General features: G+C 31.3%; 1 protein-coding gene across 1 annotated transcript; it reads right to left on the bottom strand.

The window, feature by feature from the left end:
• Positions 1-13,328: 13,328 nt before the first annotated feature.
• LOC101254489 (WD40 repeat-containing protein HOS15-like) lies at positions 13,329-22,294 on the bottom strand. Its single transcript, XM_069298168.1, has 13 exons — positions 22,234-22,294; positions 21,324-21,489; positions 18,990-19,090; positions 15,954-16,042; positions 15,692-15,823; positions 15,423-15,469; positions 15,182-15,320; positions 14,967-15,030; positions 14,712-14,870; positions 14,539-14,609; positions 14,322-14,396; positions 13,973-14,046; positions 13,329-13,548 (listed from the first exon to the last, which is right to left on the bottom strand). Exons 1-13 carry the CDS (start codon positions 22,292-22,294, stop codon positions 13,329-13,331), a joined length of 1,398 nt encoding a protein of 465 aa, XP_069154269.1.
• Between the last annotated feature and the right edge of the window lie 5,591 nt (positions 22,295-27,885).

Here is a 27,885-nt window from a genome sequence, read left to right as displayed (position 1 = left end):
CAAGATGGTAATCTTTTTTTTTCTTACGAGCCCATGGTAATTATATCCCACAGATGTAAATTACCATTTGTATAGAACCTAGATTTGTGAGTGTATTTATACGTGTTAAACGAGATTGTATCGATTTTTTTAGATTTTAATTGTATGTTTAAATGATTAAAATGTTATATTTAAATTTGAATATTGAGTGATTATGATTGTTTATTTTTCAATAATAGAATAAATATTATTTATTATTGTATAAATGTAATAAATGTATAATTTAAATAAAATTATAATTCGACAATCAAGAGAGAAAAGATATTCAACCGACACGAGAACTTGGAGAGGGAGAGTAGATGTATACAGACAGAGTTTGACCTCTATGGAAAATAAATAAGCATTTTGAAAAGAGAACAAATGAAAATAAGACTCCTGTAGATTTGTGAAATTTTATTGATATATTCATATTAAATTTGAAATAATTTATAAATTTATGATATATTGATCAAGTTAAATTAGCGATTAATAAAGTTTAAATTAATACTTAAATCAAAATTACATTTAGATCGATCAATTAAGTTGGCTAAACAAGTCTAACTCGTATTCTTCAAGTCTGAGGTCCTCTAAAATTACTTGAAGACTAAATATCCCCAAAATCTTAGCTTACAACTATATAAAGAGTCTTTATAAGATCAAAAAAATCCTAGCTTACAACTATATAAAGAGTCTTTATAAGATCAAAAAATGAAGAAAAGAAGAACAAACGAAGATACATAGAAAATTGTTGTTCTTTTATGGTGATCTGAACCAAATGTTGAACCACAAATATAAGTGTTGAATCACATTTTCATCAAATCAAGAATTGTTAGTGAAAAACTTACAAAATAGTAAAATTGCAAGATTACAATTGAAAATAAAATGAAGAAATTAATCTCTTCAGGTTGAGGCGCGGATATCTCGCTCTCTTTAAGGAGATTCAAGCTCACTGCAGCAAATGTTTTCACCGGTCCAGCAGTAGTCCTCTTTGACTTGTCCCCTCCAGGATACAACAGCCTTCACAAAGTATAACTCAACAACTCTGGGCAAGAGTTGAGTCTAAAGCTCCACAAAAAAGAACACTTCCCTTCAACTAATAAGAACTCTCTTTTAGACTAACTCTTTCACTCTTTGTTTTCTCTTATGAATTGTGTGTCTCTAAAACCAAATGAAGACTACCACTATTATTAGTGGTAGTCTTCATTTAGTGGTAGTCTTCATTTGGTTTTAGAGACACACAATTCATAAGAGAAAACAAAGAGTGAAAGAGTTAGTCTAAAAGAGAGTTCTTATTAGTTGAAGGGAGGTGCTCTTTTTTGTGGAGCTTTGGACTCAACTCTTGTCCAGAGTTGTTGAGTTATACTTTGTGAAGGCTGTTGTATCCTGGAGGGGACAAGTCAAAGAGGACTACTGCTGGACCGGTGAAAACATTTGCTGCAGTGGGCTTGAATCTCCTTAAAGAGAGCGAGATATCCGCCCCTCAGCCTGAAGAGATTAATTTCTTCATTTTATTTTCAATTGTAATCTTGCAATTTTACTATTTTGTAAGTTTTTCACTAACAATTTTAAGGAGATTCAAAGATGGCTACAATTGAAAAACCGCGGATGTCAAGATGGGAGATCTTAACAAGCCATTTCGGTTCAATGGTAACCATTTCAAAAGATGGAAGGGCATTGCAGAGTAAGTATGATACCGAAGAGGCTGGAGCGAAAAAATATGCAGCTAGTAGATTTTTTCGTTTTCAAATGGTGGACAACAAATCTGTAGTAGATCAAGCTCAAGACTTCATCATGATTGTTGGAGAGCTTAGGTCCGAAGAGGTTAAAATTGGAGATAACCTTATTGTTTGTGGCATAGTGGATAAACTTCCACCTTCTTGGAAGGAATTTCAAAAAACTATGCGTCACAAACAAAAGGAAACCTCTCTTGAAACCTTGATAATGAAAATCCGCATGGAAGAAGAAGCAAGGGGCCAAGATGCACTTTTACAAACTGAAGAGAACAACATCACATCTTTAAATTTCATTACTTCGAATAATGCTAAACCTGAAACTCACAAAAATACTTCTTTAAAGCCTAAAAAGAAAAAATTTAAGAAAAATAATGGTAGATCTCCCAAGAAAAATAATGGTGAAAATCACCAAGTTCAAGAAAAGGGACCATGCTTTGTTTGTGGCAAGAGTGGGCATATTGCTCAATTTTGCAGATTCCGAAAATGTAGTCCTAACCCTCAGGCAAACGTTACCGAAGAACCTTTTGTGGCGGTGATTACCGACATAAATATGGTTGAGAATGTTGATGGATGGTGGGCTGATTCTGGTGCAAACCGTCATGTCTGTTATGACAAAGACTGGTTTAAAAATATACTCATTTTGAGGAGCCCAAAACCATCATGCTTGGTGATGCTCACACTACTCAAATGCTTGGAAAGGGAGATGTTGAATTGTGTTTTACTTCTGGAAGGATATTAACATTGAAAGATGTACTTTATACTCCTTCTATGAGGAAAAATTTGATGTCTAGTTTTCTTCTTAATAAAGCAGGCTTTAAACAGATTATTGAATCTGATCGATATGTAATAGTGAAGAAAGGTATTTTTGTGGGGAAGGGGTATGCATGTGATGGGATATTTAAGTTGAATGTTGAAATGAATAAAACTTCTACTTCTGTTTATATGCTTTCTTCTACTAATTTTTGGCATGCTCCTTTGTGTCATATTAATGATCGTTATGTTGAAATCATGAGTAGTTTAGGATTAATCCCAATGGTTAAAAAGAATTTTGAAAAGTATGAGGCTTGTAGTAAAGCCAAGATCACTAAAAGGCCTAATTTTCAAGTTGAAAGAAAAACTGATTTGTTAGAATTAGTTCATACTGATATTTGTGAACTTGGTGGAATTCTAACTCGTGGAGGTAATAGATATTTTATCACTTTCATTGATGATTTTTCTAAGTTTACATATGTTTACTTGATGAAAAATAAAAGTGATGCTTTTGAAAATTTCAAAACTTATCTCAATGAGGTTGAAAATCAGTTTGGAAGAAAAATAAAAAGAATTAGAAGTGATAGAGGCCGTGAATATGAATCAAATGAGTTTAATTCTTTTGTTAGATCATTGAGAATAATTCATGAAACTACTCCTCCTTACTCTCCTTCGTCTAATGGAGTAGCAGAAAGGAAAAATAGAACTTTGGTTGAATTGACTAACGCCATGCTTATTGAATCACATGCACCTTTAAATTTTTGGGGTGAAGCTATCTTAACTGCTTGTTATGTGTTGAATCGTGTGCCTCATAAAAAATCTAAATTGAAAATTTTTGAATTGTGGAAAAGTTACAAGCCAAGTTTGGGATATCTAAGAGTTTGGGGTTGTCTAGCCTTTGTGAGGCTAATGGATCCCAAGATTACAAAGTTGGGTAAGAAAGTTACTACTTGTGCTTTTCTTGGTTATGCTTCAAATAGTACAGCCTATAGATTTTTTAATCTTGAAGATAATATTGTAATAGAATCTGGTGATGCTATTTTTCATGAAAATAAATTTCCTTCTGATACTAAAAATAGTGGGGGTCAAAGGATTGAACAAAATATTTTGTCACTACCTAGTTCTTCTACTTCAACTTTGAAAAATAAAGAAGTTGTTGATTTTGAGTTAAGAAGAAGTAAAAGAGCTAGAGTAGAAAAAGATTTTGGTCCTGATTTTTATGTGTTTAATGTTGAAAATGACCCTCTAACTTTAAAAGAAGCATTATCTTCACATGATTCTATTTTTTGGAAAGAGGCTGTAAATGATGAAATGGAATCTCTAATTTCTAATAAAACTTGGAAGTTAGTTGATTTACCACCGGGTTGTAAAACAATTGGTTGTAAATGGGTCTTACGGAAAAAGTTGAAACCGGATGGATCTATTGATAAATACAAAGCTAGGCTAGTTGCAAAAGGTTTTAAACAACTAGAAGGCCTAGAATTTTTTGAGACTTTTTCTCCGGTAACAAGAATTACATCCATTAGACTTTTAGTTGCTATGGCTGCAATTTTTTATTTGCAAATTCATCAAATGGATGTAAAAACTGCTTTTCTAAATGGAGACCTAAATGAAGAAATTTATATGGACCAACCCGAGTGTTTTGTTAAAGCAGGCCAAGAAAGCAAAGTATGTAAACTTACTAAATCCCTGTATGGCTTGAAACAGGCACCAAAGCAATGGCATGAAAAGTTTGATTCCTGCATGATTGAAAATGGTTTTAAAACAAATGAGTGTGATAAGTGCATATATCATAAGTCTTGGAATAATTCTCATGTGATTATTTGCCTATATGTTGATGATTTGTTGATCTTTGGCTCTAACATGAATGTTATTGATGAAGCTAAAAATGTTCTTAGAAGCCATTTTGATATGAAAGATCTTGGTGAGACAAATTTTATTCTTGGAATAAAAATAACAAGAACATGTGAGGGGATTTTCTTTGACCAGTCACATTATGTTGAGAAAATTTTGAAAAAATATAACTTTCATGATTGCAAGCATTTTGCTACTCCTTTTGATTCAAGTGTTCACTTATTTCCTGTTGAAAGTGAAAATGATGTAATAAATCAAAAGGAATATGCTAGTATAATCGGAAGTTTGAGATATGTGACTGATTGCACTAGGCCTGATATTGCATATGCAGTAGGAGTACTTGACAGGTTTAAAAGCAAGCCAGATAATGAACATTGGCATGCTATAACAAGAGTTATGAGATATTTAATTGGAACGAAAAATTGTGGTTTGTTCTATAAAAAATATCCTGCTGTACTTGAAGGCTTTTGTGATGCGGATTGGAACACTTTGTAAGGTGATTCCTGTTCTACAACTGGTTATGTCTTTACTTTAGGTGGTGGTGCTGTTTGTTGGAGATCAAAAAAGCAAACTATAATTGCTAACTCTACTATGGAGGCTGAACTAATTGCTTTAGCTTCAGCTAGTGAGGAAACGAATTGGTTAAGAGATTTATTGTTTCAAATTCCTTATTTTGAAAAACCAATTCCTCCTATTTTAATTCATTGTGATAGCACCGCTGCAATTGGTAGAGTTCAAAACCGTTATTACAACGGTAAATCCAGACCTATAAGGAGGAAACACAGTAATGTAAGATCGTATTTGACAAATGGTACCATTAATGTTGATTATGTCAAATCTTGTGATAATCTTGCAGATCCTCTTACGAAGGCCTTAACAAGAGAAAAGGTCTGGAGCACATCGAGGGGGATGGGATTGAAGCCTACAAATCCTTGAGTCATATATGAGGAAACCCAACCTGGGGACTAGAGATCCTATAACCAGGTTCAAAGGGAAAAACTAATCATATGATGACTTGTTGTGAAAAATGCACTAATTTTTTTTCCCTCCCTATGATGTGAGTGCATTATTTCCTGTAGTTTGTGAAGGTTGAGTTGATAAAACTCTTAATGAATATCTGTAGCCCGTATGGGTGGAGTGTTAATCTTACAGGAGCACTCTCGACAGATTTCACCTATGTGATGTGTGGAAGTAGGTCGCTTCCTATGAGAATGGGGCTTATTCTCAAATGCACTCATGAAACCGGGATAGCACATGGCCATAACGTGCTGGTTGTTAAAGCTCATGTCAACACCTTGATTATTATGTATGAGCAGTGATATTTTATTTTCCTTAAGCAGTCATAGTTCAAGTCTGAGACCACTACGACTCTTGAGTAAAAGTTACTGTTTCACTAAGTAGAGGTTCAATGCAGAGCACACCTTCATTATGCATAGTAGTCTTCCTTTAACTGATATACTCTCTTATCTAAATATTAAAATGAGTGGGGGATTGTTAGGTTATTAGCATTTTAATAATCTAACAAGAACAAGTGTTGAACCACAAATATTTCATCAAATAAAAAACAATCGTGAAGAGTAAAATCAGAAAATTACATTTTCCTTTTTCAAAGATTGTAACTGTTGTTTATGCTGCTTTACCATTCTATTTTTTGTTTGCCTGTTTTATCTTTCTCTTGATTGTTGTATTACAGGAATGGAATTTTAGACATACACAACTCTTAAAGAGTATGAATAGAAATATGACTTTAAATCTTTTAATCAAAACAAATGTTTTCAAATTCATTAAGAGATTATTTTTTATTAAAAATAAAAAATTTAATTACCTAATGTCTTAACAATTTAGATTTAGATCTTCATTATAATTAAGTACAAATCAGTCTACTTTTTAAAAAGGAAAATATCTTTAATAATCTTTAATCTGAATTCTAATATTAAAATATTAACACACATATCTACAAGATAATATATGTAAATAACTTGAATACAGTTATAAACATGAAATTTAACTTGAATACAAATATACAATTGTAGACATTTGAAATTTTATGTGTTTCAAGAAATGTGTTCCTTTCACTTGAGATTCTTGAAAATTAATTAATCCTAATCTCTAACTCATGCATTTATAAAAGATAGATACCATAGAAGTTTCATAAATTCATGAGATATTTATAAAGAGATCAACATATGACCTCCTATGTTTGAGAAATACTATAACTTTAACATTCTCAAGCCGTGCAGAGAAGAATCAAGAGATGAATAAAATTCTACCAGCAATATTTATGATCAAAATATGGCGTTCAATTCTAGTTGACACTCTATTTTAAGACGTATTCAATTTCAATCAGATTTTTTGGAGGTTACCTGAACCCTAGATTTGTGTTTATATAAAGATGCCACTAACAATCTCAAATCACGGAGAAGTATTTTTTTAAAAAAATGAATAGAATGAACAAATAGATTTTTACCATATTGTTTCATTCACATTTTATTTATGATCGTTTTATTTTTAACATATTTAAAATTTGTTTAGAAAATGAGTTTCTTGGATTATAATATTAGTCTTTGAGTATATTATAATGTTAGATTTAACCTAATGACAAAATTTGTTATGAATTATGATCCCATTTCCTTGAATAGGTAATTAGATTTAAGGGCAAATTTGATAGATTTTCTTGCGTGAAAAGTTTGGGTATAATAATTATTACTCGTGTAAATTTAAAAATATGTAGATGTTTAATCTAATTGTAGTTGGCTAAAAAGTAAACATAAATTTTGTCGTGATTATATTTGGTAGTGGCATATTCTATGGTATATTCTATAAAATTAAGGGTGATGACTTTTAGATATGGACTTCTCAATAGTTTGAAATTCCACTTAAAAGACATCTCAAAATTCAAGTACATTTTAATTTCAAAGTTGGTGTTATTTCTCGTCATACTAGTTACAAAATATATTCAAAAATTTATTTTTTGAATAGTGTCAATAAATGACAGTAAATTATTTGATTACAGTATAAAATCAATAACCGATAAATATTATTAATATTGATAAATAATAAGTGCTATATATTGATCAAATAATATTAAATTTTATTCTAAAATGAATGATAATACATCATTCATATGATGGTAAATTATCTGATTTTTGCCGTGCAAATCTAATGTGAAAAGGCCCGTTGAATCGTACATATTTAAAGTTTTTTTCTTCATTGATTGTTGATTTTTATCCGGAGTATTCAAAACAGTCAAAGCTAAAAAATAAGTAAAACTTCCTCTTAAAGGGTGTTTACACTAATTTAATATATGTATTTCATGTGTTAAAATTTATAATTTATTTTATTTAACTTTAATTAATTAATATGTGTTTTACTTCATCAATTCACATAATAATGAAAATTTAAGTAATTTGATGTAAATATCCGATGCGAATAATTTCTTTTTTATAAAAAAAAATAAAAGATAAAACTCTAAAACTAAAGCGGGTTCCATAATTTGTGAAAAATCATGCACTACTATTTAAATTAAAAGGAGGTCATAATAAACACTTTTTAGAACTCCGAAAATACTCTTATTAAAGTAGATATATCGAAGGAGATATGTCTGCTTTAGCCTCATCCTCTCTCTCTCTCTTATTCTTATACAAGAGAAATCATTAAAATTAGGCTTGAATTCAAGTTTAATCCAGCTACAACGTGAATATTCAACACTGAATATAAAACTCCAAAAAAATATGGCTTTGGAAATTATTTAGTTTTCGACTTTGATTTAATTAATCTATGTATATAAAAAAGGGAATACAATTCAAGAAAAATTATCTAATTCTAAATCTATCTTGCCACTTATGATTTTGTATAAATGTAAGTTCTACTTTGAAATTCGAATTGGCAAGGAGAAAGTAGGAGTAATATGTTATACTCCTTTTTCGCTCTTCCACGATGTCACGGTTCAACTTAAATGATCATTAAAAAAATAATAATTGGTATGCATTTTTATCAAATTATTTCTATTAAATGGTGTTTACTATTTATTGAGTCTTATATAACAAATATTTAATATTAAGAATAAAACATAAAAAAAACTATATGCCAAAATTAAGAAGTAAATATAGAAATTTATTTTAGAAATAATCGAAAGTGATCTAAGTTGAATACATATTTGAAATTAGTCCAAGCAAATTTGGTATAAGGATTACTATTTCACTTTATTTTCATTAAGTCAACCTTAATTATTATATACATAATATTATAATCACAACTAATTACATTTTTTTTTTAAAAAAGAGTCAAGAGAATGGAAAATGAGATTTTTGCAAAATAATCAGATAGCCTCATTTTCAGTTATATACATTGAATGAAATGAAGTCACTTTCTAATTAAATTAATGAAATATTGAGGTAAAGTGAATCCTTAATCATTTTTTAAAAAGTTAGTTGGTAGGAAACTTTAATTAATTATTTTTTAATCTGTCAATGCTAAGCACTCATGTCTCTTAGAAATATTCATTGTTCTTTTAATATAAGAAAAATCGAATTTGACAAAAGAAAAAAAAAACAAGAAAACAAGAAAAAACAGCTAATTTATATTAGGTTTTCTCCAATGTAAGGATTGGAGAAAAGCACAACAAAAAAGAGACAATTTTGGCTTATTAAAATCAACATGATCTGAGATTACAACTTAGAAGAAACAATTTATTTTTTTTGTAACTATTGTTTGCTATATTGCATACTTAAAACATGTTTAAAAATTTAAAATTATCAGTGAAACCGTATTCACAAAGAAGAATAAAAAGTGAAACTAGATCTAAGAATGAGATAAGATTAGATCTGATCCAGATCCAATCGAAAAATGACATTAGAGATTAACTTCATAATAAAAAAGTTTTAAAATGTGGTGGAGAGTAGAGTTCTTGAATTCGAATTATAAATATAAAAAAATATTAGTAGGAGCCACTAACCCGGATGATGTCCTACGTTTAATTAACGGTGTGCTATTTACCGTAAGAACTCAACTCCTTCACTAAAATGGAGACCTATTATCACTACGCCAAAGGTATGACTTTTGTAAAGGATGTCCAACTTTAAAAATATATATATCCTGTAAATATAGAATTTGTAATATACGACGTAATTTTTCGATGAAAGGTGAAACACCATGAGATAGCTCTAGCTTCTCCCCTATCTACGTGATACATATCCAAATTGATTATCTTTCATACTGAAATTTAATATCGAATAAAAACTAAGAAAAAAACCTTTTTATTTCTCATAAGAAATAAACTCTAGACATACCAATAAAATTATATCAAGCTATTATTTAGCAGTAAAATATTAACATGACATCAAGAGAACCATTAATTTATTTTTTTCTTTTTCATGGTCTGTGGCATGACTTTAGACGTCATTGAGTATGCTACTTGTTGCGTTGACTAATATTGGCAATAATTCAACTATAATATTCGAATACTTTTTCATTTGTTGGGGGTTGAGTTGTAAAAGTCAATAGAAATTATTAACATTAAATATCTGATATAGTTTTTTGAGAAATATATTAATTCTTTAAAAATAACATAATTTTTATTTATAAATTTAAAACAATGAAAAATGCTAATAAGTATAATAAACATGTTACGTGAATTATTTTTTTAAAAAAAATATAAGCTCCAACTTATTTATAAATATTTTTCAAATTTAATATATACAATACTTAACAAGTTTTATAATGAGACTCAAGAACGAAAAGATTGTAATCAATAATCAAGATCATTCACAAGTTAGATCACAAGAAAATTGTTCTTATTCGTTAACGTATGCTTAGAAATTCAAAAAAACAAATAAAACTAAACTGCTAAAATAAATTTAAAAATGAATATTTATAGCACATGAAAATACCAATAAAAATAAAATTCGTGAAGCAAAACGGCATCGCATTGTCACACTAGTTTTGAGTCGCGTTTGAATTGTGATGAGAATTAGATAAAATACGTCACTACATTTTAAAGCTTGTTTGGATTAGCTTAAAAGCTCATCAAACTGACTTAAACGTTATTTTTTTTTACTTATTTAAGTGTTTGACAATTCTCAAAGAATAAACTTATTTTAAGTTTAAAAAAAAACTTATTTTAAGTCAAAAGTTAAAAAATGAGAAATGAGTATTTTTTTTATCTTTTAGCTTAAAAACTCTTTTGAGTTGACCAAATATTTTGCCTTTTTGCTCTTATTTCTTTTATTTTTATTTTTATTTTTATTATTGTTGTTGTTATTATTATTATTATTATTATTATTGTTAGTTCTACTATTATTATTTTATTATTTTATTATTATTACTCTTTATTATTAATATTTTTTTTTATTATTTATTTTATTATTCTTTATTATTATTATTATTATTATATATATGTGATTGAAATTTTGTGTCGTTTACAAGTGTTGGTGTAATATACCATAAGTACAATAAATTGCAGTTGAAATAAAATGAACAAAAATGTATAAACAAATCTGTAGGTCAAGCCACGAATATCTCGCTCTTAATTAAGAAGATTCAAGTCAACTGCGGCATAATCTACACCGATCCAGCAGTAATACTCTTGACTTGTCTCCTCCAGGATACAACAGTCTAACAACATGTACAACTTAAATAACTCCGAATTAGTTGAAGAGTCCAAAACTCCACAAAAGGAACACCTTCCTTCAACATGGATCCGTCTCCTCTCCGTTTCTCTTCTCTCCATTTTCCCCAAGTTCCTATTTGGATTAATGACACATGTCATAGGTTAGAATAAATGATTAAGATTTAATTTTTCAAAGTAAACCTCTCACCATGATTTAATTAATAAACATATTATATATCAAGTATCAAAATTATTATAATATCACAATCTTAGCAACATATTATTTTGTCCATAAATATAGGGAAAAAAGGTTCTCTTCCTATTATTTCTTTTTACGTAGGATTTTTTTCTTTTATATAATTTTTTTTATCTAATTAGATAAATAATTAACCGAATAGAAGTATGGAAACTATAATTAACATACCGTATGTACTGGTATTACTGTATTCTTAATTTTATTATGAAATTAAAATTAGTTTGTCAAAATGGTTTGATTATCTCTAGGTAATTTATTAATCACGAACCAATATACCTTTAACAAAAGATTACAATAAAAATATTATATAAAAGAAAAATAAAAGAAAGATCCTACGTAAAAAAAATTATAGGAAGAAAACTATTTCACATAAATAATATGGACAAAATAATATGTTGCTTAGATTGTGAGATGATAATAATTTTGATACTTGATATATAATATATTTATTAACTATATCATGGTTAGAGGTTTACTTTGAAAAAATCTTAACCATTTATTTTAACCTATGACATGTGTCATTAATCCAAACAAAAACTTGGGAAAAATGGAGAGAAGAGAAATGGAGAGGAGCCGGATCCCCTTCAACATATAAATGAGGATCATAGAGGAGGTGATGTGGCACCTCTCTATGACTTCATTTGCATTTAGCTTTTTGTTTTTTTTAATATATAAATTAAATATTATATCACTAAAAATTACTTAAATTATTACAAATAAATATTTTATTAAGGGAAAATGCACATGTACCCCCTCAACCTATGCCCGAAATCCCATAGACACACTTATACTATACTAAGGTCCTATTACCCACCTGAACTTATTTTATAAGTAATTTTCTACCTCTTTTTAGCTTACGTTGCACTAGTTTGAAAAAAAAAGTCAAACATCGTTGGGCCCACAAGATAGAGCCACGTAGGCTAAAAAGGAGTAAAAAGTTATTAATAAAATAAGTTCAGGGGGGTAATAGGACTTTAGTATAGTATAAGTGTGTCTCTGAGATTTCGGACATAGGTTGAGGGGGTACTTGGGCATTATCCCTTTTATTAATGGAGGATCATTTATAGCAAAAATTCTTCATATTTTTTTTCTCACTTATAATAAAAGGAGAAACATAACTTATTTATTTTTGACTTTTTTTAATTTAAATTAATTATTGTATTGTAAAAATATATTGCTTTATTTGTACAATAAATATTTTATCAATGTAGGAACATTTATAAAAAAATCTCTCTATATTTTTTGTCTGTTTGTTTATCTCACTTCTAATCATGAAATGAGATAATTATCTCAATATTTCATGTGTATTAGCCCAAAAATATTTTGGTGTATGACTTCCAGATGACTTCTTTGTGAAATCTTTAAAGAACCCTCCATAGAGATTTAGGGAGCAGTACGTACAATCTCAAAATTTTTAGAGTCTAGTGCATTTAGGGGGAAGTTTACAAGAATTAAGAGATTTCCATTGTTTTTAAAAATAATTGTAGTGATTCCATTCGTTTGATGAGAAATAAAAAGGAATATCAAAAATTCGAGTGGCTGAAGCTAAAGTAGCCACTTTCGAAGTAATAGAAAGAAAAGAAATGACTAAAATGTTAACTTTTACACATCTCAACTAATTTCAGGAAATACTTGCTATCCTTCTATCAACAACAAGTATTAGGTAACTATATACGGCAAAACTTTTTTTCTTTATAATGTTCTTATTGTTGGGTTAGAAAAAGAAGGATAAACACACAGTCAACTTGTTCAATTTGTCAAGATATTTATTAAGACACTCGAACTAAGTTTTATTTTAATTGAACACCTCAACTTCTATAAAGAATTTTAATTAGACACATTCAATTTACATTTTGAAAAAAAGACTTCTGCTTATGTTTTCATATAAATTAAATATATAGAAGATAGGAACATGCATGAAACTAAAGTAAGATACTATATTATTATAATCCAACATAATATGTTTGCAAACCAGATTAAACAATCCTTTAAGTTTAGATCAATGCCATAATGATTTAGTCGGGTCCCAATCTGGTTAACCGGACACTACGTGAAACCAACAAAAAGGTTATCTAAAAGGCAGAGTTTCACATTGCTTCCTCAACCTGATCTACAACCGCAGATCAAAGACACAGACCTTCTTGTTTGCGAAACAAGCTGCAACCTTGTTGCCTTTCTTGTTCCAACACACTTCAAAAATGCCGCCATCGCCATTGTAAGTTCTTACAAGCTTGGCCTCCTTCACCGACCATATATTCATGCATTTGTCCACTGATCCACTTGCCAAGTACTCACCATCCGGACTAAATGCAATAGAGTAAACAGGTTCCCTGGATTCAAAATGGAACAAAACCGACTTAGTAAAAACCAAAAACATTAAACAAGAAAGATACAAAGATTTGATGAACTAAAAGAAAGATACACACGTATTGATAGTTCAACTGAGTACTAGTAAACAAATTCCATAATACTTGAGCCTAACATTTGACAGTTAAATAAGTGTAAATTTATTAAGAGTGCCTCACTATCTCCTGTGTCCGTTCCAAGTAGACATAATTAGTTAACATTCGCTGTGACTGTTGAAGCTGTGAAGAAGACGCCCTTGGTGAACATCCCATAGCTTCACGGTAGAGTCAAATGAAGCACTACATAGACACACAATAAAACAAAACCAATAATCTCAATCAAGAACCTTGTGCTACCACCACATGTGAAATAATACTGTAAATATGACCGTAGCAATAGATAGCATACCTTGCCAGCAACAACTGTTGATTCGGATTGCTTGTACCAGCGCTAGTTTGACTCCATTTGATGGTATATATCTCCTAACAAAACCATAATAGTCAGGAGTTAATGTCTGATTTGATTAAATGAATCAACAAAGAAAAATAAGAACAAAAAATAGATACTTTGCTATGTTCTCGGAATCATGCTCCATATCAGCACAAAAACAATAAATTATTGACAAAATCCTTGAGGGCCAGTGGCACACCGCACCGCCTCTCTACCTTATCCCATTTAAAAATACTAAGCTTATGTCTGCTGCACGGTTCGAAATGTGACATGCGCCTAACCTTTAGAAGGACAAGATAGGAAATACCTTAACTGTGGTATCATCAGAGCAAGAAGCCACCAAAGAACCTGAGGGGTCCCTATCGATAGCATTGATTTCATTCTGCAATGGCAAAGTAAACAACCCTTTAAGACTATTCCCAATGGATACATCAATGTTCGAATCAAGCATAACATGCTAAGATTCAGTCGTCACTTGATGTCGAGAAGTTTTTGACTGGTTTGTTGTCTCCAACTTTACAAACATTTTTCATGCTGTCAGCAGAGCTGGTCGCGAAAGAATCATTGTTTCGCCAAGCAACATCAAGCAATTGACCTACATGGGGCCGTATGAACATAATCAAAACAAAAAAAAACAAAATCTATCCTTGCTCAGATATGAGGTAAATTATAAAGAATCATTGAAGCAACAGAACACCTGAATGAAATCCAAATTGCTGCTTTGATTCTCCAGACTTTACATTCCAAATAACGGCAGTTGTATCAATACTACCGCTAAGGAGATAATTACCTTTCTCGTTCCACTTCAAAGACATGATTGGCCCTTTATGTTTGTTAAGAGTACTAACCAATTCCCCTGTATGAAAAGTCAGTTAGAGAAAACAAGACACGAAAAACACTGATAATTTATACATTCAATCTTCAAAACAAGTTTTTCCTCCATGCCCCTTACCAGATAGTTTCCAGATTCTTGCTTGGCCATCGTAAAAACCTGTCGCAAGCAGAGTACCCTCTCTCTGTATAAGAAAAAGTCATAAAAACAAGATCAAATAATAACAAGAAAATTAAAGATGTAACTACAAGCAATGCAGTCTAATTTTAGAAAGTCCACCAGAAAAGTATAGATCAACGAAAGTCACCCTAAAACAAGGAGTATAAAAAACTCACATTCCAGTCAAGTGATGTAACATCCTTGTTTTCCTCAGTTGCTTGACTGTCCAAATGGTTCAAATCCAAAACATTTGGGATAGTAGAATTAAATGGACCATCTCCGATATACCATATTCTAGCAGTCGCGTATCCAGACCTAACGTGTTATTACACATGGTTAGCTATAATCTACATGAATATGAACATTAGTTGATCCATATACGAGAGAAAAAAAGAAAGAAATGCTACTAATACTTACCCAGATGCAAGTAGTGACCTTTCTGGACTCCAAGCACAAGCAAAAACCTAGTAAGAGTATTGAAACAAAAGAGAATTGTAACGTTAATACATCAGACAGATAACAGAAGATCACACCTATTGAGAAATCATAGCGAACCTCAGATGTGTGTCCTTCAAAGACCATTATATCGCTCCTTTCGCTGTCATGTTCACGCTCTTTTTCCTTGTGCTATTTGTCCATCTCTGTTCTTCTTGTGGGTTCTCGTTTGTGGTCAGCATTCGCCTTACCTTTCCCCCTAAGTTTCTTTTCTGAGCCTTCTCGTTTTTATCTTTTATTATTTTCCGCAGCTCATCTACACTCTTTGTAATGAGATCCATAGGCTCTAAAGGCTTGAAGTCTTCATTCATATCGGTATTATCCTACATTCCGTAGTTATATTGGTTAGTACAGAGTAGTAAAAAGAACTAAACTTCATATAAATATTTGCCTTACATTGCTGAAATTGGTTTCCAGTTCAAGATACTGAATCCCCTTTTGTACTTATTGAACAAGACCACCAGGAGGAACTAGATGTCCATCGATCGTGCTCGTATTGAGACCTGCCTCGTATCCAAAAGTAAATGCTGCATGTGTGAATCCTGAAAAAATATATCAGCAAAATCAGTAGATGGATTAGATATATACTACCCAAAAGCAAATGCTGAATCGGTATAGTCCATCACGATCAAATTTACTTCCTCATGGGCAAGAGTTGTTAAGTTTATTTACTTCTATCTAAAAATGGAGAGACAAATACAAAATTTAAATGAGATGTTTAAATTTGGTAATAAAAACAACATTCAATTTACTGAATTCAAAATTTATTATTCTAGTGGATCAAACCAAGCAAACAACAACAACATGTTTTTCGATGCAGAAAAAATGTTTTACTTTGCAGAATTTTAACATTTCTAACAACAACAACATGTTTTCGATACAGAAAAAATGTTTACTTTGCAGAATTTTAACATGTCTAACGACAACTACATGTTTCGATACTAAAAAAATGTCTACTTTGCAAAATTTAACATCATGTAACACGAACATGTTTTTTGATACAGAAAAATGTTTACTTTGCAGAATTTAACATCATCTAACAAAAACAACATGTTTAGATAGAGAAAAAATGTTTACTTTGCAGAATTTAACATCATCTAACAACAACAACATATCCAGGGGTTGATGTGTATGCAAACCTAAATCCCTACCTTGTGCAGATAGAGGATCAAGTTTTCAAACTCGGATTCGTAGGAATTTCAGAATAGAAACACAACATCAATTAAAATTGGATAGATATAACAAATTCTGAAGATGAGAATTAAATTGCCTGTTTCAAAGAGATAGCGGAAAACAATAAAATTGAGGAACTCAGAGGTTAAAGAAGCCATGGTTGTGAATTGTTGGCGGCTTAAACTTAAACAGACAAATGAATTACTATCACTTCCTCTCATATATATAGAGGCAAAAAATATGGTGAGTGGTAATTTTGGGATGTATGAAAGTTATGTTGGTTCCAATAAAGGCATTTTGAATGAATTGTTGAATGACTAAGCTACCCTTCAGGCTCCAATAAATATATTTCTTTTTTAAACAATAACACCCTGGTTTAAATAAAAATTATGTTGCCAAGACTTGAATTGTTAAATTTATTTGATCATATTCTTTGGGAGAGTTTGATTTGGATTGTTTTTTCCTTCGAGCTAAGATAGAACTTATTAAAACCTATCAGTGTAAAAATCAAATGCGATGCATTTTTACCTAAACTATATGCTAGATTCGCCTAGGGTTTTGTATCGGTCGGTTCTATTCACATTTAAAGTTTATCAAGAAATATGATACATATATGAAAACCTTTAATGAGCCATATATAGGGAGTTGGAGGAGTAGTCTATACAGTCTCACAATTATTAGAATCCATTTTAGACATTTAGGGGCCAATTAATAGGATTTAGGCAATTTTCTCAGTTTTTAGTGTGTATAAACCCATGAATATTTTAGTGAAGTATCTTCTAGGCGATTTCTTTGGAAAGCATTATGAAACCCTCCGTAGGGAGTTGGGGAGCAATACCTTCATTCTCACAATTTTTAGTGTCCATTTTAGGGACTAAGTGATTTTTTTAAAATTTTTTTGTATGTGTTAGGCCAAGAATATTTGGGTGATATGACTTTCGAATGATTTTTTTGTGAAACCTTTACTGGACCCGTCGTAGGGAGTTCAGGGAGGACAACATACAGTCTCACAATATTTGGAGTTTATTTTGGGCATTTAAGGGGGCATTTACAAGAATTTGACAATTATATCAATTTTTCATGTGTATTAGCCCAAAAATATTTTGGTGATATGGCTTCCAGATGACTTCTTTGTGAAATTTTTGTAGAACCCCTCGTAGAGATTTAGGGAGCATCACGTACAATCTCATAATTTTTAGAGTCCATTTTGCTAATTTAGAGGGGCAATTTACAGGAAATAAGCAGTTTCCATAGTTTTTTTTTGTGTGTATTACCTCATGCATATTTTGTGATTTGTCTTCCGGATGATTACTTTACGAAATATTTACAGAACCCTTCATAGGGAGTTAAGGGAATAATATGTACAATATCACAATTATTAGAGCCCATTTTGGACATTAAGGGGCAAATTTATAGGAATTAGGCGATTCTCTCAATTTTTTGTATGTGTTAATCCATAAATATTTTGGTGATATGGCTTAGAGACGATTTCTTTGCGAAATCCTTATGGAACACTTCATAGGGAGAAGGGTGATCAGTACGTACAATCTCACAATTTTTAGAGTATATTTTACTCATATAGGGGCCAATTTACAAGAATTAAGGGATTTTCTTAATTTTTTCGTGTATGCCCAAGAATTTTTTGGTGATATGTCTTCCATAAAATTTGTTTGTCGAATCTTTGCAGTACTCTCCGCAAGGAGTTGGGGGAATAATAGGTACAATCTCACAATTTTCTTATAATCCATTTTTGAAATTTAGGGGTCAATTTATATAAATTAGGTGATTTTTTCAGCTTTTAGTGTGTGTTAACCCATGTACATTTTAGTGATATGACTTTTGAACTATTTCTTTGTGAAACCTTTAAGAAATCCTCTGTAGGAAGTTGTCGGAGCAATACATATACTGTCACAATTTTTAGAGTCCATTTTGTGGCAAATTTATAGAAATTAGACAATTTTTTTAGTTTTTCTTAGTTGCTAGCCCATAAATATTCTGTCATAAAAAAAAAGGCTTGATACCAACTTTATAAACAAGTCAGAATATTCTATTTAGATATTTAAATTAGGCATGTTCAATTGAAGCATGACTTATATCGAAGGTCTAAATGGAATATTTTGACAAGATAATTATGTATTAAGCCAAAAAGTACCTCTATATGATTGATAAAACAATCAAAGAAAGCAAGATCCCATACAACGTCTTACACCTTATGTCCAAATAAGCGTATAATTTAACTAGAATGAAAAATTTTCAGTTCTCAAGTTCTTTTGAAGTACTCCTCAACGTCTACAATCACATATCAAACAAACAAACGTTCTTGTTTACGAAACAAGCTTTCACCTTCCAGCCCTCGTTGTTCCAAATCACCGTTATAAGTTTTTACAATCTTGGCCTCTAATGAGTCTACTGGTTTGCTGATATATTTTTTCAGGATTCACACATTCAGAATTTACGTTTGGACACGAGGCTAGGATCAATAAGAGTATAGTGGATGGAGATCTAGTACCTTTGGATGCTTTTGTTAAACTTCCGCACAAATTGAATAAGAGCATCAAAAGGAACTAGATGTTTACTTTGCAGAATATAACATCATCTAACAGCAACAACTTGTTTAGATAGAGAAAAAAATGTTTACTTTGCAGAATTTAACATCATCTAACAACAACAACAACATATCCAGAGGTTGGTGCGTACGCAAACCTAAATCCCTACCTTGTGCAGATAGAGGATCCAATTTTCAAACTCGGATTCATGGGAATTATTAGAATCCATTTTAGATTTTAGGGACCAATTAATAGGATTTAGGCGATTTTCTCAATTTTTAGTGTGTATAAGCCCATGAATATTTTAGTGATATAACTTCTGGGCGATTTCTTTGCAAAGAATTACGAAACCCTCCGTATGGAGTTGGGGAGAAATACCTACATTCTCACAATTTTTAGAGTCCATTTTGGGCATCCTGGCGCTAACTTGTAGGAATTCAAAGATTTTTTTTACTTTTTCGTGTGTGTTAGGCCAAGAATATTCGGGTGATATGACTTTCAAATGATTTTTTTGTGAAACCTTTATAGAATCCTTCGTAAGATGTTAGGGGAGGACAACATACAATCTCGCAATTTTTAGAGTTTATTTTGGGCTTTTCGGGGGTCAATTTACAAGAATTGGGTGATTATCTCAATTTTTCATGTGTATTAGCCCATAAATATTTTGGTGATATGTCTTCCAGATGACTTCTTTGTGAAATCTTTATAGAACCCTCATTAGAGATTTAGGGAGAAGTACGTACAATCTCATAATTTTTAGAGTCCATTTTGCGCATTTAGAGGGGTAATTTGCAGGAATAAAGCGATTTCCATAGTTTTTGTGTATTAGCTCATTAATATTTGGTGATATGTCTTTCGGATGATTTCTTTAAGAAATATTTACAGAACCCTTCATTGGGAGTCAAGGGAACAATATGCACAATATTACAATTATCCGAGTCCATTTTGGACATTAAGGGGCAAATTTACAAGAATTAGGCGATTCTCTCAATTAGTCCATAAATATTTTTGCGATATGACTTACAGACAATTTCTTTGCGAAATCCTTATGAAACCCTTCATAGGGAGTTGGGGGATCAGTACGCACAATTTTTAGAGTCTATTTTACTCATATAGGGACCAATTTACAAGAATTAAGCGATTTTCTTAATTTTTTGTGTATGCCAAAGAATTTTTTGGAGATATGTCTTCCACAAAATTTCTTTGTGGAATCTTTACTTTACACTCCGCAACGAATTGGGGAATAATAGGTAAAATCTCACAGTTTTCTTAGAATCCATTTTTGAAAATTAGGGGTCAATTTATAGAAATTAGGTGATTTTTCAGTTTTTCCTGTGTAATATCCATGAATATTTAAGTGATATGACTTTCAAACTATTTCTTTGTGAAACCTTTACGAAATCTTCCGTAGGAAGTTGTGGGAGCAATACACATAGTGTCGCAATTTTTAGAGTCCATTTTGTGGCAAATTTACAGAAATTAGACAATTTTTTTTAGTTTTCTTAGTTGCTAGCCCATAAATATTGTGTCATAAAAAAACAGGCTTAATACCAACTTTATAACCAAGTCAGATTATTCTATTTAGATATTTAAATTAGGCATGTCCCATTGAAGCATGATGTAGATCAAATGTCTAAATGGAATATTTTGACAAGTTATTTATGTATTAAGCCGAAAAAACCTCTATAGGATTGATAAAGCAATGAAAGAAAGTATGATACCAACCATATGTCCAACTAAGCGCATAAATTAACTAAAATGAAAAAATTTCAGTTCCCAAGTTCTTTTGAAGTACTCCTCTACGTCTACAATCGCATATCAAACACACAGACCTTGTTTACGAAACAAGCTTTAACCTTGCAGCCTTCTTTGTTCCGAAACACTTCAAAAATGCCTCCATCGCCGTTATAAGTTTTTACAATTTTGGCCTCTAATCAGTCTACTGGTTTGCTGATATATTTTATCAGGATTCACTCATTCAACATTTACTTTTCGATACGAGGCAGGGCTCTATAGGAGCACAATAGATGGTCATCTGGTTCCCATCAATGCACTGATTAAAATTGTGCAAAAGGGTCTTCAATATCTTTAGTTGGAAACCAACTTGAGCAATGTATGCCTTACATTGCTTAAATTAGTTTCCAGCTCAAGGTACTGAATAACCTTTTGCACAAGGTTAATAAGCGCATTAATAGGAACTAGATGTCCATCCGTAGTGCTCCTATTGATGCTATCCTCGTATCCAAAAGTAAATGTTGGATGTTTGAAACCTGAAAAAATATATCACCAAAACCAGTAGACCGATTAGATATATACTATCCAAAAGCAAAAGCTGAATGTGTGAATCCTGAATCCGTACTAGTCCATCACGATCAAATTACTTCCTCATAGACAAGAGTTGAAAGTTAAATTTATTTAATCCTATCTAAAAATGGAGATATATATATAAAATTTAAATGAGATGTTAAAATTTGGTAATAACAACACATTAAATTTACTGAATTAAAAAATTTATTATTCTAGAGGATACAACCTAGGAAACAACAACAACAAATTTTTGATACAGAAAAAATGTTTACTCTGCAGAATTTTAACATTTTTAACAACAACAACATGTTTTCGATACAAAAAAATGTCTACTTTGCAGAATTTAACATCATCTAACAACAACATGTTTTCGATACAGAAAAAATGTTTACTTTGCAGAATTTAACATCATCTAACAGCAACAACATGTTTAGATAGAGAAAAAATGTTTACTTTGCAGAATTTAACATCATCTAACAACAACAACATGTTTATATAGAGAAAAAATGTTTACTTTGCAGAATTTAACATCATCTAACAACAACAACATATCCAGGGGTTGGTGTGTACGCAAACCTAAATCCTTACCTTGTGCAGATAGAGGATCCAGTTTTCAAACTCGGATTCATGGGAATTCCAGAATAGAAACACAACATCAATTAAAATTGGATAGATATAACAAGTTCTGAAGATGAGAATTAAATTACCTGATTCAAAGAGATAGCAGAAAACAATGAAATTGAGGAACTCAGAGGTTAACGAGGCCATTGTTGTGAATTGTTGGCGGCTTAAAATGAAAGTGGCCATCCTCTCATATATATAGAGGAAAAAATTAGGGTAAGTGAATTTTTTGGGATGTATGAAAACGTTATGTTGGTTCCAAAAAAGACATTTTTAATGAATTATTGAATGACTAAACTACCCTTCAGGCTCCAATAAATAGGTTCCCTTTTTAAAACAATAACACCCTGGTTTAAATAAAAATTATGTTGCCAAGACTTGAATTGTTAAATTTATATATTCATATTCTTTGGGAGAGTCTGATTGTGATTTTTCTTTCCTTTGATCCAAGATAGAACTTATTAAAACCTATTAATGAAAACATCAAGTGCGATGCATTTTTATCTAAGCTATATGCTAGATTCTCCTAAGTTTTTGTATCGGTCGGTTTGATTCACATTTGAAGTTAATTTATCAATAAATATACTACATAAAATGCATATATGAAAACCTTTAATGTACCATCTGTAGGGAATTGGAGGAGCAATCTGTATAGTCTCACAATTATTAAAATACAATTTAGACATTTAGGGGCCAATTAATAGGATTTAGTCAATTTTCTCAGTTTTTAGTTTTTATAAACCCATGAATATTTTAGTGATTTAGCTTCCGGGCGATTTCTTTGGAAAGCATTATGAAACCCTACGCAGGGAGTTGAGGAGTAATACCTGCATTCTCACAATTATTAGAGTCCATTTTGGGCATTCAAGGGCTAATTTACAGGGATTAAGTGATTTTGTTTTCAATTTTTTGTATGTGTTAGGCCAAGAATATTTGGGTAATATGACTTCCGAATGATTTTTTTGTGAAACCTTTACACAACCCTTCGTAGGAAGTTCTGGGAGGACAACATATAGTCTCACAATTGTTAGAGTTTATTTTGGGCTTTTAGGGCGCAATCTACAAGAATTGGGCGATCATCTCAATTTTTCATGTGTATTAGCCCAAAAATATTTTGGTGATATGGCTTCAGACGACTTTTTGTGAAATATTTATAGAACCCTCTGTGGGGATTTAGGGAGCAGTACATACAATCTCATAATTTTTAGAGTCCATTTTGCGCATTTAGGTGGCAATTTACAATAATTAAGCGATTTCCATAGTTTTTTTTAGGGATAATGCACAAGTACCTCTCAACCTATGCTCGAAATATCAGAGAATGACTTATTCTATACGAAGGTCCTATTACCCTCTTGAACTTATTTTATAAGTAATTTTCTACCCTTTTCGGCCTACGTGGCAGTATCTTGTGGGCACAATGGTGGTTGACTTTTGTTTCAAGCTAGTGTCACATAGGCCGAAAAGTGGTAGAAAATTACTAATAAAATAAGTTCAGGGGGGTAATAGGACCTTAGTATAGTATAAGTGTGTCTCTGCGATTTCGGCATAGATTGAGAGGATACTTGTGCGTTTTCCCTTTTTTTTATTGTGTGCGTTAGCCCAAGAATTTTTTGTTGATTTGTCTTCTGGATGATTTCTTTGCAAAATATTTACAGAAACCTCCATGGGGAGTTGATGGAACAATATGTAAAATATCACAATTATTAGAGTCTATTTTGGATATTAAGGGGCCAATTTACAGGAATTAGGCGATTCTCTCAATTTTTTGTATGTGTTAGCCCCTAAATATGTTGGTGATATAACTTACAGACGGTTTCTTTGCGAAATCTTTATGTAACCCTTCGTAGGGATTTGAGGGATCAATATGTACAATCTCACAATTTTTAGAGTCTATTTTACTCAAATAGAGGCCAATGTATCGGAATTAAGCGATTTTTACAATTGAGTTAGCTAATCTAATGTGCATACAAGCATCCCTTTCCTTTTATTTTGGAATTTGACACTATTTGAATAAAAAATATTTTTTCGTGTGCTCTAGAATATTTTGGTGATATGTCTTCCAGAAAATTTCTTTGTAAAATCTTTACAGTACACTCCACAAGGAGTTGGGGGAACAATAGATATAATCTCACAAGTTTCTTAGAATCCATTTTGGAAATTTAGAGGTCAATTTATAGAAATTAGGTGATCTTTTAAGGGTTTCGTGTGTGTTAACCCATGAATATTTTGGTGACATGATTTTCGAACTATTTCTTTGCGAAACCTTTACGAAATCTTTCGTAGGAAGTTGTGGGAGCAATACGTATAATATCGAAAATTTTTAGAGTCCTTTTTGGTGTAAATTTACAGTAATTAGACGATTTGTTTTACTTTTTCGTGGTTGCTGGCCCATAAATATATTGTCATAAAAAACAAGCTTGATACCAACTTTATAAGCAAGTCAAAATATTATATTTAGATATTCAAATTAGGCATGTTCAATTGAAGCATGATTTAGATCGAAGGTTAAATGGAATATTTTGACAAGTTAATTATGTATTAAGCTGAAAAGAGCCTATATATGATTGATAAAGCAATGAAAGAAAGGATGATACCAAACAAAGTCTTACACCATATGTCCAAATAAGCGCATAAATCAACTAAAATGAAAATTTTTCAGTTCCCGAGTCCTTTAGAAGTACTCTTCAACGTCTATAATCGCACATCAAACACATAAACCTTCTTGTTTGCGAAATAAGCTGCAACCTTGCAGCCTTCCTTGTTCCAACACACTTCAAAAATGCCTTTGTCGCCGTTATATGTTTTTTCAATCTTGGCCTCTAATAAGTCCATCGGTTTGCTGATATATTTTTTCAGGATTCGCACATTAAACCTTTACTTTTGGACACGAGGCTAGGATCAATAAGAGCACAATGGATAAAAATCTAGTTCCTTTTGATGCTCTTGTTGAATTTGTGCAAAAGGGTATTCAATATCTTGAACTGGAAACACATTTGAGCAACGTGTGGGTTACATTGCTCAAATTAGTTTCCACTTCAAGATTCTAAATATCCTTTTGCACAAATTGAATAAGAGCACCTAGAGGAACTAGAAGTCCATCCATTGTGCTCCTATTGATCCCTGGCTCGTATCCAAAAGTAAATGCTGAATATGTGAATCCTGAACAAATATATCAACAAAACCAGTAGACCGATTTGGTATATACTATCCAAAAGGAAATGTTTAATGTGAATTCTGCATTGGTACTAGTCCATCATGATCAACTTTACTTTCTCATGGGCAAGAGTTGAAAGTTAAATATATATTTAATCCTATCTATAAATGGAGTGACAAATACGAAATTCAAATGAGATGTTTAAATATAGTAATAACAACATATTCAATTTACTGAATGAATCAAACCTAGTAAATAACAACATGTTTTCGATAGAGGAAAAATGTGTACTTTTCAGAATTTAACACCATGTAACAACAACAACATATCCAAGAGTTTGTGGGGAGGTTGGTGTGTTTGCAAACCTTAATCCCTACTTTGTACAGATAGAGGATTTAGTCATCAAACTCGGATTCATAGGGGTTTCAGAATACAAACACAATATCAATTAAAATTGGATAGATATAAATTACCTGATTCACTGAGGTAGCGTAAAACAATGAAAATGAGGAACTCAAAGATAAAGAGGCCATTGTTGTGAATTGTTGACGGCATATACTAAAAGAGGCCATCCTCTCATATATATAGAGGCAAAAAAATATTGTTAAGTGTGAATCGTTTGGGATGTATGAAAGGTTATGTAGGTTCCAATAAAGGCATTTTGAATGAATTGTTGAATGACTAAGCTACCTTTAGGCTCCAATAAATATATTTCCTTTTTATAACAATAACACCCCGGTTTAAATAAAAATTATGTTGCCAAGACTTGAATTGTTAAATTTATTTATTCATATTCTTTGGGAGAGTCTGATTTCAATTGTTCTTTCCTTCGAGATAAGAAATAACTTATAAAAACCAATCAATATATAAATCAAGTGGGGATGCATTTTTACCTAAGCTATACGCTAGATTCGCCTAGAGTTTTGTGTCGGTTGGTTCGAATTACATTTAAAATTTATCAATAAATATACCACATATAATACATACATGAAAACCTTTAATGAACCATCTCTAGGAAGTTGGAGGAGCAATATGTACAGTCTCAAAATTATTAGAATCCATTTTAGATTTTAGGGACCAATTAATAGGATTTAGGCGATTTTCTCCATTTTTAGTGTGTATAAACCCATGAATATTTTAGTGATATACCTTTTGGCGATTTCTTTGCAATGAATTACGAAATCCTCCATATGGAGTTGGGGAGAAATACCTACATTCTCACAATTTTTAGAGTCCATTTTGGGCATCCAAGCGCTAATTTGTAGGAATTCAAAGATTTTTTTTACTTTTTCGTGTGTGTTAGGCCAAGAATATTTGGGTGATATGACTTTCAAATGATTTTTTTCTGAAACCTTTATAGAATCCTTCATAGGATGTTAGGGGAGGACAACATTCAATCTCACAATTTTTAGAGTTTATTTTGGGCTTTTCGGGGGTCAATTTACAAGAATTGGGTGATTATCTCAATTTTTCATGTGTATTAGCCCATAAATATTTTGGTGATATGTCTTCCAGATGACTTCTTTGTGAAATCTCTACAGAACCCTCAGTAGAGATTTAGGGAGAAGTACGTACAATCTCATAATTTTTAGAGTCCATTTTGCGCATTTAGAGGGGTAATTTGCAGGAATTAAGCGATTTCCATAGTTTTTGTGTATTAGCTCATGAATATTTGGTGATATGTCTTCTGGATGATTTCTTTACGAAATATTTAAAGAACCCTTCATTGGGAGTCAAGGGAACAATATGCACAATATTACAATTATCCGAGAACATTTTGGACATTAAGGGGCAAATTTACAAGAATTAGGCGACTCTCTCAATTAGTCCATAAATATTTGCGATATGACTAACAGACGAATTCTTTGCAAAATCCTTATGGAACCCTTCATAGGGAGTTGGGGGATCAGTATGCACAATTTTTAGAGTCTATTTTACTCATATAGGGACCAATTTACAAGAATTAAGCGATTTTCTTAATTTCTTGTGTATGCCAAAGAATGTTTTGGAGATATGTCTTCCACTAAATTTCTTTGTGGAATCTTTACTGTACACTCCGCAACGAGTTGGGGAATAATAGGTAAAATCTCACAGTTTTCTAAGAATCCATTTTTGAAAATTAGGGGTCAATTTATAGAAATTAGGTGATTTTTCAGTTTTTCCTGTGTAATATCCATGAATATTTTAGTGATATGACTTTCAAACTATTTCTTTGTGAAACCTTTACGAAATCTTCTGTAGGAAGTTGTGGGAGCAATACACATAGTGTCGCAATTTTTAGAGTCCATTTTGTGGCAAATTTACAGAAATTAGACAATTTTTTTTAGTTTTTCTTAGTTGCTAGCCCATAAATATTTTGTCATAAAAAAACAGGCTTAATACCAACTTTATAACCAAGTCAGATTATTCTATTTAGATATTTAAATTAGGCATGTTCCATTGAAGCATGATGTAGATCGAAGGTCTAAATGGAATATTTTGACAAGTTAATTATGTATTAAGCCGAAAAAACCTCTATAGGATTGATAAAGCAATGAAAGAAAGTATGATACCAACCATATGTCCAACTAAGCGCATAATTTAA

Source organism: Solanum lycopersicum, chromosome 5 (assembly GCF_036512215.1).
Source record: "Solanum lycopersicum chromosome 5, SLM_r2.1".
NCBI classification, from domain to species: Eukaryota; Viridiplantae; Streptophyta; class Magnoliopsida; order Solanales; family Solanaceae; genus Solanum; species Solanum lycopersicum.
Note: the sequence above shows the minus strand (reverse complement) of the source record. Positions and strands in the feature narration are given on the sequence as shown.